Source organism: Pestalotiopsis fici (assembly GCF_000516985.1).
Source record: "Pestalotiopsis fici W106-1 unplaced genomic scaffold PFICI_Scf_12, whole genome shotgun sequence".
NCBI lineage: Eukaryota > Fungi > Ascomycota > Sordariomycetes > Amphisphaeriales > Sporocadaceae > Pestalotiopsis > Pestalotiopsis fici.
Window position 1 is genome coordinate 638,687 of NW_006917102.1, and position 17,047 is coordinate 655,733.

The 17,047-nt window shown below is 51.1% G+C and overlaps 4 protein-coding genes across 4 annotated transcripts; 2 read left to right on the forward strand and 2 right to left on the reverse strand.

The window, feature by feature from the left end:
* Positions 1–66: 66 nt before the first annotated feature.
* PFICI_13957 (uncharacterized protein) lies at positions 67–1,200 on the reverse strand (the record flags this gene model as incomplete). Its single annotated transcript, XM_007842538.1, has 3 exons — positions 67–260; positions 317–442; positions 495–1,200. The coding sequence occupies 3 exons, from the start codon at positions 1,198–1,200 to the stop codon at positions 67–69; spliced, it is 1,026 nt and encodes a 341-aa protein (XP_007840729.1).
* An 864-nt stretch (positions 1,201–2,064) lies between these two features.
* PFICI_13958 (uncharacterized protein) lies at positions 2,065–3,456 on the forward strand (the record flags this gene model as incomplete). The annotated part of the gene is made up of 2 exons (XM_007842539.1): positions 2,065–2,571; positions 2,629–3,456. 2 exons carry the CDS (start codon positions 2,065–2,067, stop codon positions 3,454–3,456), a joined length of 1,335 nt encoding a protein of 444 aa, XP_007840730.1.
* A 1,225-nt stretch (positions 3,457–4,681) lies between these two features.
* Positions 4,682–6,805, forward strand: PFICI_13959 (uncharacterized protein; the record flags this gene model as incomplete). The annotated part of the gene is made up of 1 exon (XM_007842540.1): positions 4,682–6,805. One exon carries the CDS (start codon positions 4,682–4,684, stop codon positions 6,803–6,805), a length of 2,124 nt encoding a protein of 707 aa, XP_007840731.1.
* A 1,065-nt stretch (positions 6,806–7,870) lies between these two features.
* On the reverse strand, positions 7,871–9,743 carry PFICI_13960 (uncharacterized protein; the record flags this gene model as incomplete). The annotated part of the gene is made up of 5 exons (XM_007842541.1): positions 7,871–8,586; positions 8,900–9,150; positions 9,274–9,343; positions 9,479–9,541; positions 9,632–9,743. 5 exons carry the CDS (start codon positions 9,741–9,743, stop codon positions 7,871–7,873), a joined length of 1,212 nt encoding a protein of 403 aa, XP_007840732.1.
* Positions 9,744–17,047: the final 7,304 nt, after the last annotated feature.

A 17,047-nucleotide genomic window follows, 5' to 3' on the forward strand; every position in this document is an offset into this window, starting at 1 on the left:
TTACATATATACCTAGGTAGTAATACTTTTTTCTCTTTCCGGCTATTTTCGTTCTGCCCACTAAAATTATAATGTCACTACAATCTTTTGGGCAGACACGCCCTTTGATAGTACCTCTAGGCCAGTTTGTATGTGTTCCAGCCCATGGCCGACAACATGTGGCTCGGGCGCCGCTACATAACTGCCATTGGCCAGAGCACTCGGCAAAAAGTCGCGAAAGAACTTTTTGCCTTCAACAATCGCATAATCTGTTGCAAACACTGATGTTTGTTAGCCTGAATACAGTTCATCCATTCGTTGGGAAAGGGGCATTTACCCATCTTTGCAGCAACGCCCGCTGGGAGTTTCTCTGGAGGTGGTTTGGAAGTAGCAATGAAACCTCCACCCAACTTTTCCAGGACCCGAGCAACGGTCATGATGACCTCGCTGGGTTGACTGACGGCTGCCGATTGTCAGATCATGTTCCCCAAGGAAGCACAGTGATAACCCCTTACCTGTGAAGGCGCCCGCGACTTGGCCGTTCCTCTTGACTGCAGCCACCAGGTCCTCTATCACCGTGGGCGAATGATAGTCAAATACTTCCTTTGCGCCCAATCTGCGGCAGAGCGCAAAGTTCTTTGGCGACGCAGTCGTTACGACTTCGAGTCCCGACGCAACGGCCAGCTGAATGGCGGCGGTGCCAACACTCGAGCTACCTCCCCATACAAGCAGCGTCTTCTTCTCACCCGATCCGGGCAGCGGCGAAGCGCTCGGCAGCGGCAACTCGAGGTAACCCTTCTGGTACAAGCCCGCCGCCGCAGTCGAAAGAGCCAGCGGCACGACAGATGCAGACTCGTACGTCAAGGTATCGGGTATGGGACAAGTCACGTCCTCGCCGATAATGCTGTGCTCTTGAAACGCCGTATTCTCGGGCCCTTGCTGGAGCGCCTGCGCGAGAACGCGCTGGCCGGGGGCAAACGCGACCACGCCCTCGCCGACCGAGACGACGTCGCCGGCGAGGTCGTGGCCCAGGATGCAGGGCCACTGCTCGACGAATTCGCCCGTGGATTGCTGGAGGCAGTCAAAGGGGTTGACGGCGACGGCCCGGTTCCTAACCAGAATCTCGCCGGGTCGGAGCTTTCTCAGGTCGTGGGCGCCGACGCGGATCGCCTTGCCTGGGGCGTCAATCCATGCTGCGCGGTTCTGTGCGAGACTGCTCATTGTCCTGATTATGAATTGAGCTCGTGCATTCATTGAAGCTCTTTCATTCTGTCAAAAGAGCATTCAAGCTGCCAAACATTAATCCTGACATATTATACTCGTTGTGGGTCATTCCCCATTTAGCGGAAAGCGCTTTCCGAAAGCGGCAGTGGGCGCTGCGGCGCCCGTTGATGTGACTGAGTATAATCGGGTTCCTATAATGACATTTCCCAAGTAGGCATATTTACCTCTGTCACTCTCTCGACCGAGCCAAATCAGTGCCTGTGATAGACCTTGATAGATGCTAATGGTTGTATGCCAATCGACCTGGAAACGAGTAATTCTTTGTGGCTGTGCTCCAGCAGAGCCTCGTGCTGACGCGGGGCGTTTTCGTCCGTCTACCAGCATTGGTGATACCGTAAACCAGATGCGCCCGACTGGAGTGTCATTCTGCTCAATTGCTTTCTTCGAAAACTTCGATACCCCGCTTCATGATTTACCTCTGAGAATATTGTCCGATGTGCTCGAGATAGCCGGGGTGCACGACGGAGAAGAAGATGCATATGCTACCCACCGAGTCTCGGCAGTCATATGTGGTGGTGGTACTGAATGAATGAATTGCAGCGCTCTTCTGCCTGGAAATTTCTTTTCATTCACTTTCCCCCAAATGCTGGGCTGAATCGTAGGTATTTACTTGCCCCAATCGTTGCAGGCTCAGCTCCAGCACATGCACGCCAAACATCATACGCTGCGCCACGTCACAGTGCTCCCTACTTGCCCATATTAATACAGATCCAAACGCATCCATGACGGTTCTGCTTTTCAGCATTTGCGTTGTTTTCATTCGCTCTCAAGCTGGTTACTCGGTGATTACAAACCTTTCCGATGGATATTGCATTACGGAGACCATCCAGGCATGAATTGATCGGTATCAAAGCACAATCTATGCCGGCATCAGCGCCACAGGTGTCAGAGGCCGCCAACGGCCCCGAGAATGTAGCTGGAAGTTCTGGGTCGCCCACTCAAGCCCAATCCAGTGATGAATCGCACAATTGCGGACCTGATCCCCCCTCGACGGATCGGCCTCGATCAAATTCGCCCCAAATCCAAGACGATCGCGCCCAAGAAGGTGAAAGTACGGGTCAAACTGGGAATTCATCATCTTCCCGCAAAACCAAACGCAAGAAATCAGCGGGTATATGGGATTCGTGGTCTCCAAATGGGATTGCGCTGATGAGCCTCACAATCACACTACTACTGGGAATATCCGCATGGGTTTACCAGAGCAGGGCCGACAAGAGCGCCGAGGAAGCCAATCAGTTAGCAGCCGAGGGTAATAGGTTGGCAGCTGCGAGCAATCGCATAGCTTTGTGGGAGCTTTGCAAATCAGAGGTAAGATAGACTCGAGGTAAGAGTGGGCGGTGGTCAATCAACTTACAATGATAACAGGAAGAGATTCAAAACACAGCCACGTGCATCGAACTGATGAAAAGCGGCATTCCTTCCTCAGAAAAAAGGGGCGTCTCTCATAGAGTGCCTATGCGAGAGATTCGTTACCCTGAGGATTTCGAACTGTTTACCCGCCATCATGGACTGCTGATGCATTTACTGGCTCAACGATTACAACTGAACCGGGAACTCCACGCCTTCAACGATAATGGGCGGCAGCAAGGTCGCTCAGAGGACTCGCCAATCATAGACAGCGGTGGGCAGTTCAATCATCTCACCGACTCGATATCAATGTCTGAAAATTATATTCTTGCCCTGCTCAGCTTCATGTCTCTACCAGAGAGCGGAGCAGGAGACTTGTCACTGACAACCCACAGAGAGAGGGAGAATCAAGTCCTTTCGTCCCACTCGCTGGAATTACAGTACGGCACAGAGTCGGAGTGTCGCCGGGTTCAGTCTGAATTTTATCTCCATGTTCCAGCGTCGATGGCCACTGGGGAACGACAGCATCCGAGCCAAACAGATCTTCCACCTTTCACGAATAATCCAATTGGCTACCTGGAAAAACTTATTGTTCGATATTCCTCTAACGAGCTGGCCATGGCTATGTGCTTTTTGTGGACCTTCTCGTTCTGGAACCTTTCTCTTCTAACTTATTATTATTTCAAGGCCCTCGGACTCTATTATCATATTTCTCAGCGATGGGTCAAATTTCGTTTTGAGTTTGGCCTGTATGCTGATCAGTCTCGAAAGCTAACTGGATATACGTACACCTGTCATGCGTACCATGTGGAGATTCCTGGCACAGATGCACAGTTGGAGGTTTGACGTACAGACCCACACGAGAAACTTTTTTGTTTTGGCTTCTTGTATGAACATTACTATAATGCTCATAAGCCTTTTCCTTCTTCGCTGTTTGGTAGCAGCTATCTTTTATGTTACCCTTGTCATTGGTCCATTGTCCATAATCTTTCTCGCTCGTCACGGTCGGTGGCCATTTATAATATGTGCGGTCGGGCTCTTGTTCTTCCTTTGCTTGGGACTTCTTATCATTGCATAGCACATGGAAGGACTATTCCCAGCTCCAGTCTTTCTTCCAAAGAGTTGACGGCGATGGTGCGAACGATTTGGCATTAGACACGGCTTCCTCTCCCGCTTCCCCCGCTCAAGTTGCGCACTATTCTAAGCGACGAAACTATAGTGAGGAAGTTTGTGAAGAAGACAAGGCAAAGTTTGAGATCATGATGATGTGCAATCAGACACAAGTACAATCGACTTTGAGATAGCAGGAATATACACAACGTGTATCGGTATCATTACCTATGTAGTATAATCACGGGATCGATGTTACTGTTGTGCCAGTGAATCATCCGTCAGACCAAACAACGATAATTACGCAACTTCGAGACTAGGCACGCATTGTGGAAGAAGACTTTGATAATCGGACCTTGAAACCTCAAATTGATTTTGAGCCAATAACGAAACTTCACCTCTTGAGATGGTGATAAGGTGATTGTCTATTTCCCCTCTATCCACCCGTCCCCGCTTGTATACGTCATGAACCGCGCTGTCGCTCTCAGAGTATCTTCTTTGTTGATCTTGCTGCTTTGTCTTCTGGGATTTTATGCTTTCACACCCACCAAACGTTTTTGGCAAAGTCATCAAACAATGCTACTTGTGCATGCTTGTCCGTCACGACACAATGTTATTCATCTGTCAACTTTGTGCCTTTACGATGTCTGCTCGGCAAAACAAAGACCAACGACCTAGCTATCAGAATTTTCTGAAAGAGTTCGTTCCAGTCCTTGTCGCTATCTTGCATGAATTGAAAAGCATTTAACTGCAATCAAATCTTAACAGTCAAAAAGAATCCGACTTTGAGTCTACGACTCCTTGTTGGCAAGATATTGATTGTAATCACTCATGTTGCTATCTCGCTACACGTTCATACCTTGAGGATCGTATAACAAAGTAGAAGAAGAGTCTCTGGAAAAAGGATCCCCTGCCCTATTTATTCATTCACGATTTCATCGAACCAGATCATTCAAGAAAGATGGAAACCCTCCTCCAAGCCGCGCACCGAAAATGGACACATTCAGACGAAGCGGAAATCGAACAAAACTGGTTCCACTTTGAAAAGGCCCTGCTCCGCAACCAGCGCTGGTCCTTTGGCCGGCTCAACCTCGCGACCCTCGAGACCTTTCAGGACATGTACTGCCACCTGCAGTTTCGGGTGCGCGTGGCCGAAAAGGCCTGCGGCGAGGCCGCCGATGCCATCCTCGAGCTCCAGGACCAGCTCGACGAGCGGACGCGCGAGCTCGACATGCACGAGGAGTTGGGCGAGCGGCTGGGCCAGTTTCGGGACTTTGTCGCGGAGCAAGACGCCGCAAATGGAGACGGGTCCCAGGGCGAGGAGAGGGATAGGGGTCGCGCGCGTGCCCAGGCTGGATCCGGGGCCATTGTGGCTGGGGAACAAATTCACGAGATTGCGACGCTTCGCCAACAGCTCGAGGAGGCCGAGATTCAAAAAGAAGGGCTCGAGAGCGCGCTGCAGACGACGCGCTTTCAGATGCAAGAGCTCCAGATCGCGGTCGAGGCGACGGCCAAGCAAGCCAGCCGGGACACGGACACGGGCGAGGATCAGCTCCACGATTTGCAGTACCGTCTACAGGAGACAGAGGCGGAGCTCACGAGATCGATGCAGAAGTTCGAGCAGCTCGAGCTCGAGAGCCAGTCGATCGAGTCTGAGCGGAGACAGCAGATTGTCGACCTCGAGTCCCAGCTCAGGGCCCAGGAGAGCGAAAACGCCGCAGCCGTCAGAGAGGAGGCTGCGCAGCATCATCTCAAAGTTATCGACCTGGAGTCGAGGGTAAAAGCAAGGGAAAAAGAAGCCGCCGCCGGGGCCCAGAGGATCGCCGACCGCAACAAGCGTATTGCGGACCTCGAGACGCAATTGCGCGCCAAGGAGCGTCAAGGGACCGCGGCAAAGGAAAGGGTGGCCGAGCTGGAAGAGCTGCTCCAAGCGGCCTCTGAAAAATACACCCGGGCTCAAGACAACGTCCGGCAGCTATTCGACCAAGTCCAGGATTTCCGAGGCAATCTGCGCGTCATGTGCAGAGTCCGCCCCCGACTCGGCGCTCGTGAAGACGAACTGCTAGAGATGGCGACGGCCATGGGCGCTGGCAGCAACCATCCGCAAGTCCTCAAGATGCCCAAGCGCATGGCGCGAACCGCTGCCGATATTGAGACTTTCCAAATGGAGCGGGTATTTGATGAGAGCGATCGAAACGAGGACATCTTTGACGAGGTCGGCCAGCTCGTCATGTCCGCCATCAATGGCCGGAACGTGTGCATATTCGCGTACGGGCAGACGGGGAGTGGCAAGACACACACCATGAATTTCCCCTGGAACGAGAAGAACGCCCCCGAAGACGACGAGGATGTGGACTTTGGCATCATTCCCCGCTCGGTCGACATGATTTCAGAGTTCATGCGGGAGAACGAGGGTATTTGGCGGTTGTCGGTGTCGGGCAAGTACATTGAGATCTATGCCGAAAAGGTCTACGACCTGCTCCGAGAGGGTCGAGGCGGCGCACCTTCCGAGGTGGCCGTCAAGTACGCCAAGGTCAACGGCGCCGACGTCCACGAGGCGGAAAGCACCGAGGTGGAATTGACGGATCAAGACGACGGCAACTTTGAGGACAAGGTCCAGGACCTGCTCTTCCACGCGTCGGCCAACCGCCGGACGCGGACCACGGTGGGCAACGCGCAGTCGTCGCGGAGTCACTGCGTCTTGACCCTGCGCATCGTCGCTGAGCGCGTCGACGGTCGATCCGAGGCCGTGACCGAGGGTCTGCTCAACCTCATTGATCTGGCTGGCTCAGAAAAGCCTAGCACGACAGACAAGGCCAGCCAGGCCGAGGGGATCCAGATCAACAAGTCACTATCTGCGCTTCGAAAAGTTCTGGGCGACATGGCGAACCCTCGTGTAAAGCACGTTAGTTTCCGCGAGTCCATTTTGACAAAGCTCCTCCAGTCCAGCCTCGGCAACGGATGCAAGACAATGATGTTTGTCATGGTAAGCCCATTGAAAAAGGACAAGGAGGAAACGCGAAATACACTCGAGTTTGCCATGACCGCTCAGCAGGCAAAACTAAAGACGCAAGCAAAGACCTAGATTCAGGCAGAAGATTTAGTTCAGTCAACTATCAACAGTGCGGTCAAGTAAAAGAAAATAAAGTTACCTTTTTGAAACAGCTCGCTCGTGTCTCCTATCATTAGTATCAAAGACACTTAATAGAGACAATTAAAAACATGATGAAATAGGTATTTGCCAGAGTGAAGTCTTTTTTCCATTTTGTTGTTCACCCAATGCCGGATGCCAAAAACTCCTGTTGCTTGCAAAGTAGTTATATACCCTGGCCATTGAAATGCTCAAACCAAAGCATTACTCCATGCATTTCCGTAGAGCCTCCAAGTGTTTTCCTCATTACCACCGCATCCTCTTCACGTCCCCTTTTCCTCACATAATTTTTTTTTTTCCATTACCGCCGAACAAGCCATCCGCACCCAGTAAGGGGGAAAGGCACAAATACAACTTGACGCAAGTGCAATGACAAAAACTCCCCTTTCTGCAAGTGTTGTGCACGTAAATGCGCGACTCCATTCCGGGTGCCCAAATACACAAATAACAATACCGACAAGACAACATAACCGACTTTCCCTCCTGAATGCTGAGTGACCCCTTGCCGTTTCCGTACAATGTTTCAAGCCTCGAAAACGAGCATGTACAAAACCAAACGCAACGCAACCCCCCTTTCCCTATGATCCTATTGTGCAAACTCCCCGTTTTGTCCGGAAAACACTGTTGTATATATGCCGAGTCATGTCGAGACTCGATTGTTGCCATGAAACGGATACCAGAACGAAAAAAATAGAGCAAAGACCGTAAAAATCAGCAACTCCAAGAACAAGCACGAAAATGGCACTCCAACCCCATGATTTCGTTGCCACTAATCCATCTTTCCGCGTCCTGAGTGGCCAAAAGAACAAAGCAAAAAAGAAACACCTCATGCTGATGCTGAATCGCACAACCTGCGGCTCCTAAGAAAACAACCAGACCTGAACACCATTATTTTTCTGATATTTACTTTGCGCCAATCGTTTCGTCATCTGAGTCGTCGGGTGCATCTTCAACGTATGCCGGCCTTGGCGTGGTGTTGCTGCTTCGTTGTTCTGGATCCTATCCCCAAACACTAGCCTGCACACCCAAGCCGGACGACTGCTTGCCCCAGACGCCCGAGCGGCTGCCCCAGCCATTGTAGCTGTCGGCAGCGGCACTCGAGGGGCCCGACGGGGCGCTAGAAGTGATTCCAGCAGTCTCAATGCTGCTCGACGCGTTGAAGCCTTGGCTAAGGGGAGAAGGCAGCGGCGTCGTGGATCGCTTGTTGAAGGCAGGGTTCGAGGGTCCAGAGACCGAAGGGCGAGTGCCAATGGGCGCGACTGCACCAGGCTGTCCGGGTGCTCCCTGACGAGGGGGTGAGCCACCGGGCGATGAGTTGCTCGTTCGGTTTGCTTGGTGGTGGATAGCGCTGTCGAACGGACCCTTGTTGTTAGAAGGGTTCGACTGAGGACTAGCATTGCGAGAACCAGCACTCTCGCGACGGGCGTCGGGACCACCACGGCTGTAGTCGTAAGCCAGGGGAGAAGGTCCACGGTGGCTCGAGGGTCCAGTAGAAAGCCCAGGAACTCCGGGACGGGGGGCGCCTGTTTCGTCGACGTAGCCTCCGTTCTCGTAGGGACCCTCACCGTAGAGAGCATTACGTTGTCTGGTGATCAAGTCGCGGCGGTCGTCCTCGGAAAGGAGATTGCTGCTGTTGTTGTTGCTGTTGCTGTTGTTGCTACCAGGGCTCAGAGCACGTTCGGGCTTGCCGGGGTAACTCATCTCAGCAAGGACAGCTAGAAACGGAGATAGGTCAGCCAAATGCCTCTTGTGAAAAGCGAAAGCGAGCAAGACGTATAACAGGAATATGAAGAGACGATTTGGCGGCAGACAGACTCCCACCCTAATGTCTTAGTTCCACTGCGCACGCGATTCAACGAAAGCAACGCCAAACGTCATATGTGAGGCCATATCATTGACAATCATGGTAGTTGTCCGCCCCAAATGTATGTCTTTAAAAACGGGGATTCTTAGGGTATAGGTAAAAGTAGGTAGGTAGGTTGGTAGGTCAAGAAGAAAAAAAGTGCTATACAACGGAGGGCGGCCTACTTCTATTGTATTGCTGCTCCTGATGGTAGTTGCGCAGATCTCGCTCCCGCTGGGCTGCCATTCTCCGCTTTGCCTGCATCATCTGTTCCGCCTCGTTGGAACCGCGCGAGGACTGATGTCGCTGGGAGGCGTAGAAGTTCTGCAGGCCAGGGCCGTGGCCGCCGGAGCCGCCACGATCCCGCGCGTCACCAAACTGCGAGCCTTGACCCGAGGCTCCTCGGCCGTCTGCATTCCCGGTTAGCCAAGCCTGTCTTCTTCCCAACTTCTACCCATACAGCCGTCCGCGCCCTCCTCGTCGGCCCATCGAAGGAGTCGCTCGTCGGTGCTGGAATTGTTGCTGTTGCTGTTGTCGCAGCGGGATCGTGGGGGCGAACTCACGGCGCGGGCCATTGCCACCAAACATCTTTCCGCTTTTCACGAGATTGTCTATGGCACGGTCGACCTCTGTAGTTGCCGTATATGTTAGCCAAATGTTTCGCTTCTCTTTTGTACTGCTTTGGCCCTGATCAATGCCTTGGGCGTTTGCACTTTTCTGCGCCAAGTGGCACATAGGAGCAAGCAGGGATGCGCGACACGTACCCTCAATTTGCTGGGAGAAAGCAGCAGACTCTTCCCGCTCGCGTGGATGGGTCGAACTGGCACCTGTAGAGTTTCGTGTCAATTGAGTATTCTTCTTCCATCTCGTTCTTCCGGGCCCTAAGGATCCCGTGTAGACGGAGGGGGCGCACTCACCAGAACGCGCCGGGGGAGGCGTCTGGTGGTCCCAAGTGGGCTGACCAGCACCTGCACCAGCTCCAGCGCCTGCACCGCCGAGCCATTGCGAATCGCCATAGTATTGCGACATGATGTTCCCGTTTGGCCCTGCCGCAGGAAATATCGCAACGAGAAGGGGAGGTCGGTGGACGGGTAGAGGTAGCAGAGATTGGTCGCTGCTAAGTCGGATTGGGCGAATTCAATTAAGAGAGGGCCGATGAGCCGTTCGTGGGGAAACAATAATTTTTCCCCCTTATCCTTCCTTCGCTGTGTCCCCCGTTTGCCGTTTTGAAAATCGTTACAACGTCGTGTTCCGATACGATAACAAGACTTTCTTTGGACGGAAATTAAAGTTAGCTTTGGGCGTGTTGAGGAATTCTGCAGCAGCGAGCAACGAACGCGCAGGGGACCCGACTAGCTGGTCAAAATGTGGTCGGTGACGAACAAAAAAAGGGCTGAAGATTAAAACTGGGGGATGGGGATGTGATGGGCGGTTTTTCGGGCATTCCTCTCTTCCCGATGGAAGAAAAGTCATCAACTGATCGACCACTCAGTCAATCAATCGACTAACCGGTAATAAGTCAGGTCAGAGTGTCTGGTCTGGGTCTGGTCTGATTTGTTGGTCTGAGGTAGGTAGGTAATAACCAATCATGCAGATCCCCGGTTTTTTGGTGCGCGCAAACGTTGGCAAGGTAAACGGTGAACGGGACACGTTGAAATGCGCCTCGGCAGAGCGTTGAACAAGACAGACGCTGGGGGGGCTTTTTTTTTTTTTTTTCTTTGCAGAGCTCAGACAACACACGGAGTAGACTGACAGGCTGACAAGACAAGAGGAATAAAAGACCGGAAACGCGCAAGTGTCATAATGCGCGAGCCAATGTCTTTACATCCGTAACCAGCCAGGCAGGACGGGGGGGTCGGGTCATCTCCTTCCATCCCGTCTTGTATTTTTGTGCACTCTCTTTTTCTTTTGCAGATGATTGTTTTCAAAAGCGTAGGAAGAAGGCTCCGCTGTCTGACTTGACACTCCCATATGCCTACAAGCGGCTTGTCTCTCTCGAGACATGAAAAATAAAAAGAGGCGTGCGCAGGCGGAACTTTGAAGTTTGGGTTGCTTGGCCGGGGGCCAGATTCTCCCCAATTCCCCCCTCCCGCCCGCGCGCGTGGTGGTGCCCAATGGATAAAAAAAAAAGTCTCTCATGGCGACAAACTTACCAGATAGTGTCCTATTTTCGCCTCTCGTACAAGATCGTCTCAGATGATCCCACGTCACGTATTTTTGTCGATGGTACCGCTGTAGAAGCCAGGCCGCAGAAAAAGGGTTGAAAGAAAAAGAAAAGGAAGGGACGGCACTACCACTGCGTAGGCGTGCGCGCACAACTTTTTTTTTTAATCGGTTCCGTAGTGTATTAAGACGTTTGACGGATCGTGGATGGACCGTGAGTCGAGGGGACTTTTCCAAGCTTGCTGACAAGTCGAGTCGAGGGGTAGGAAAAGGGGACGGTTCCTTGGAACTACGGGGGAAACGTGAAAGGAGAGGGTTCAAAAAATAAAAAGACGCCCGAGAATTTGGGAAAAGGCGCAAGAGGGAATATCCGATTGAGGGGCCCCGTTGGACGCGATTATAATGATATTACAAAGGAGACAAGACAGACAGTACGCCGCTGGTATCTGGGTTACTGTGCATGCTTCGTGCAGGTAATCGTAGCAGCAGCAGCAGCAGATCAACTACAAATCAATCCATACCCTTCCTTCCTTCCCCTACTGTGTGTATGTAGGTATGTACCGGCCTCCTCATTCTCCTCCTGGCAATGCTGGTGGTCCTCCTCAGTGCTGCTGCTCCTCCGCTTCTGCTTGCCCTGTCGTTCGGTACAATATCAAATCGGACGGGCCAATCCACCACCAAATTGGTAAAGTGTGGGTTGTCTGGCTTGTCGCGAACAGGAAATGCCCGCGGCCCGCGTGGGCGGATGGTGGGTTCACTCGGATCATTTCTGGCTTGGGACTCTTCTTTTTCCTTCTTCTCCTTCTCTTGTGTCGACGACCCGTTGTCGTCGTCTGAGTTTCTTCGGCGGCTGCAGGCACACAGGCCAGTGTATGTCATGTGTGTACTGTTAGTAGATGCCTACCTTGTCATGTCCAAGAAGTCCAGCCATGTAAGGTCTGATTCGTACATGGCAGATACATTGTTTTACTTTTACTTGGAGCACTTGTTTGCAAAGACCGACTTTTGCTATTTTATTACATGCCGTGACTAACAGGTGTCTAGTCTTCTTCCCAAGTAGAAACTATAGGCATTTCATATTGTAGCGTGGTCTGTGGCTGACCGATATAGCTTGCGGCTGCTCCTAGTATACCAAGGCTATCTGTTTCCTCTGCGTGCAATTGAGTTTCTGCACACTATGTAAAACACATACCGGCAACATCCTTGAGAGGTTTCCTGTAACAATGGATTGATGTGAGTGGGCAATGTGGATATGGTGGACATGGTAGGGATCACATCTTAGCCCAAGGGATCTGTCGACTGTGGTGCTGGTCAGTTCTTCAAGACTCGAGTCTCCCTACCCTACCACTACCGCTGTTGGCTGGCGTGCTGGTAAGTTAGGGTACTATGTAGTTGCTAGCAGAGACCCTGTAAAATACTATGTACATCCTGACCAAGGGGACCTGTTGGATGGGGGAAACCGACATGGATGTACGGTGTGATGGACAATTTCCTTCACTCTCAGCGTCGCTTCGATGCTCATCACGCTTCTGGGCCTGCTGCCTCTGTGGATGAGCACACAGAAGTAGAAGGTACTTTAAAAGTGATGAGCTCTGGTGATGGGAAACTCGGACTCTTGTCCGGGACGGCGCCGTGACTAGGAAGATTTGGATCTGTGATCTACTGTGTAGTAATAAGGGGCCTTTTTTTTCCCCCTCCCCTCCCTCCTTGGGCGCTCTGGAAACGAACTGGAAGCGACAGGAAAATAATGCGAAATTGCTGCCCTCGGTCATATCGAGCCGCCGCGGGCCCTAGACGTTATAAGGTGACAATTAAATGGTACATCAACATCTTATATTCAGGACCAGTCATGTTACCCACCTACTTACATGCATACATACCGACATATGCCACACTCATTGATGCGCATGCCCCAACTTTTGAACAGAGAAGCGTGACGTCTCGCTGGTGTTGGTCAAGCAAGACTCGTGGGTTTCTCAAGTGAAGCGGGTTGCCTCTCTCGGCATCGTCAACAGGCAGGCCGCCCGCCCAGCAGGAATTATTATCATTATTAAGCTAGGTCGCCCAAACTACCTACGTACGGCGGATACAGCCAGACTTGGATGTAGATGCAGTTCACCTAGCCTAGTGTAGATGGATGCAGCCCAATTTCTGCAATTCATTCACCTCTAGTCTGGCGCCTAGCGAATTTGAACAGATGCGGGCAGCACCGCAACCGGTCACAGCCGACGTCTCCTACATGTTTAGCATCAACGATGAAAGGTCCTCGTGGGTTTGAGTCAGCATCGAAAGCAGAAAGAATTTCTTGATTCTTGTTTCAAAAGGGGCCCGTTCCTCATGTCCAAGCACATACAAAAGCAGCATGTTCAAGTAGATATCAAATTGCTGAACACATTTGACCGGCATACATAGCGGGAGACAGTTTATATCATTGTCAGCGCACGTACTCGGACATGTCAACAACCTTTATGGGGCCGTTTGTGGGACCCCTGCTCTGTCGACAGTGCCATGGTACGTACCGTGCTCAAGTAATGCCGCAATTGACATAAGTCACGTTTCTTGAAGCATGTTGCGAATAGTACGTAGTCCCAAACAAGTCTCTGTCTCCCTCTCCCTCGCCCTCAACTCTTGAGAGGGTGTCGGCAATGCCCTGTTCCCTTTTCGCTCTCTACATTACAATGTAGTACCTACCAAACACTGAATTCTGCCTTGTTCGCGACTGTTTTTTTTTTCCAAGTGTGTCCGGTCCGTACAATGATCGCGTACGTCATCATTGCTTGCTCATTCTCCGCCACGGAGTTCGAGGTTGGGCATCGAAGGATGGGTAACAAGTAGACGTTACCTGCCTAGTAGCCGTACCTGCCCCCGTCGTCATTGGTACAACAGCCCGCCACCATACTGAGGGGCGACCGAGGGCAAGTCAAATCAATCTTTCATTGCCGTTGAAGTCATTCAATTGGAAACCGGAGGGTAAATATTCATTCCTTCTTCTTGTCCTTTGCAAGGCCAGAAACCGGCCGAACGCCATGCGTTTTCGCTCAGATCCATGGACCCCCGGAATACGTCTGTTGTAAGCCCAAGGCCCTCCAGGTGCTCCGAGCGCCCTTGCCGTTGAACAGTCAGGGGTCTACCTGGCAAACCTGGGTCTTTCTGTTAGCGTCGATGGCCTGCACATTTCGAATTTCCTTTGATTGAACCTCCACCATTCTCCACGACATCAACCCCCTTTCCCAAATTGAAATTCCATCGACCCTACAAATAGTTGTACGTATGTACTCCGTACTAGTATACAATGTACGTACTGCGTACTGTCCACAGAGCTGCTAGCACTTGAGTGTCACGTTGCTGTTACAGTGGCTCCTTTTCTCAATCCTTTGGATCCGCGTCTCTGTACACCGGCGACGCGTTTCGGCAGCGTCGTTCATTCGCGCTCAATGTTTCCCTAACGTACGTATTCTGTTTGGTACGCGATAGGCTACCCAAGTCTCTCTCATCATGAGCTGTCCGGAATTTTATACAAACAGACACAGCAGCAGCTGGATGCAACAATGCAATTCCTTGTACATACTGTATGTAATTTCTCTTCTTCAATGACAGCGCAGCGAAGCCATCTCTGGCGGACTTTGGACCGTCGGTCGATTGCATTACTCGTGCGATAGCCGCTACCCCATATTTGAACGGGGGACCGAGTTCCCTAAAAAGAAAAAGAACAGAAGAAAATAAAAAGCCCGTAGCCAATTCTTCCAGTCGACATTGGCATCGGCTGTTCGTTCCGTATCGCTTCCTCGGCCCCACTGAAATAGGTGTGTTCCAAATGATCCATGGATCTATGGCACCATACCAAACATACCTTGGAAACTCATCGACCAACACGCAGACAATGCGCTGCTGCTGCTGCTTTACTGGCTGATCAGAGTAATCATGTCTGTTGCCGTTGGCCATCGCACCAAAGCAGATAAACATCCATCAACAGCAAGTACCTTGATGAGTATAAGAGTTGCATGGGCCAGTCCATATTGATACAAAGTTGCAACCTGCTCACAAGACCATGTTCTCGGATATTTTTGCTGCCGCCCAAACCCAGCACAGGTCCGACGTAGCAGCACAACTTTCTCCTCAAAGTTGAGATGGAAACTGAACAACATAGCCTGAGGTATACACATGAATATTGAAAATACTCAGAACATCTCCAGATACTCGGCCCAGGGTCTAGTGTTTGAAGCTCTGCAAAGCGCCCTCCTCACATGTCCGATTTGCTGGGAGTCAAGTACGGTTGGTAACACAGCATAATCTGCCTTTTGCATTCCATCACGAATTTCTCGCCTCGTCTTTCTACCATGTACCTGATATGTCCGTGCAACGGATCAACAGTTTGAATGTACATAGTAGGAGCTGTTCTATGTCGTTTGAAACTGCGATGGAACAGCCCCAGAGCGAACATTTCATTCGGCATCAAGTCGGTAAATTGTCACAAACCTACCAATCAGCCCAACTGGTGACATGGTGGACAAAGTTTCGCTACGATTATCCCACCAGATCGTGGGCCAATCGACCAAAATCTCCTTGCTTGTTATGTCCCCCTTGGACGAAATTTTGGTTTTTAGCAAGCCAAGAATAGAACGAATCGTTATCTAGGTCTAAGCAGCCACGACTTGTACTACAGACTACTATTACGCAGGCATTGTTGTTATTGCATCAACTAGCTGGACTTTGCCGGCACTGGGGGTCTGGAAAGCTCCAAGACGAAGCCACAATTGCGCCTCTGCACCACATGGCTTACAGCGATTTCAGGTCTTCTAGAAGAGGTCATCAGGTCAGCGGTACTTTTTGACCTACTTGCAACATATCTATGGAACCCTCCATGATGAACGATTGCCATGATTCGACCTGAAATCGAGACACACGTTTCTAATTCATGGCTTCTGAGCCGTTACTTGGGCGTCACATCTTCCGAGGCTATTCTTGCTGTTCTTGAGGCATATATCATTAGGTCTGGATTCCCAGCTGCTGCTACCTGGACCTGAACTTCCTAATGTAGCGGCACTTCCTTCTCTCAATCGCCAAGAGCGGCGCGGGGCAATCGTTACTATTATCAGCGCTCGAGGGGTTTGTGTCGGTCTCCGTCGGCCCTTGACCTTGTAATTTTGCATATTCACGAAGACTACTGCGATTTAACTCGGCCTTTGTTTTAGGAGACAATATCATCGTGACAGGTATGATATGCATTCGAAAGAGATATATGCCTCGCCTCATCCCAGGTGACGATTGAAAACCACTTGCAGGCTCAAAATCGTCGACTGGTTAGTAGTGTGTGGTATGCCACAACCATTGGCTTTGCGACTCCGAGCTGCTTCGTGGCTTTATCAAAGTCACAGAGCTCATGACTACATTCCATTGATCGCATGCACTTGGAATTCGGAGGGGTTCTCATTGATTGACAGATAAATTCTTCCGGTAGCCCGAAACTTGGGACAACTCGTCACTATAAAATACAAGTCTTGGAGCTGATATGTCACTTTCTCGGCCAAATTCTTTACTATACATATTCTCTAGCCAGCTCATGCCATTTCTCACGCTACTGCAGCTTTTGTGTACCCTCATGTATGTAGATATATCATGCAGATGCGCCCTAATATCTATCCCATCCAGTCAGATAGGTGCCAATGACCCAGACATTCCCAAAAGCAGGTTCCCACCCCCCACAAGTTTCCTTTCGTTTTCCGCCCTTGACTCTTTTCTGGAGACATCCAGAATAGCTCTTTTCCCCCGCATACCCGCACCCCTTGTTCCCTTTGATGAGTTATCTGGGGATTGTATGCGCTCATCCCACCTTTTACTAACTTGGGGGAGAGGAAGGGAGGGATGAGGGAGGGCTCGCTTCAGCGATGACATATGTGTAATCATTGCCCAATCGGCCCATTGCTGACGCCCGTGTATCCCTCCATGTGGACTTTATTTCTTACGGCACAGTGACGCTCGAATCATGAGGCCTGATCTTGATAGAAAAGTCAGATCTCTTTGGCCATTGTGCATCTGTTGTCGCAAAAACACGTCGCCTAAAGGCTCGCCGGTTGAAACTTTTTATTCTCTCGACGCCCCCGCCGGAGAAATTGAAAAGTCTTGTCAGCAAAGAAAAACTGCCCGGCTATCGAATCTGTTTTCTTTGCACA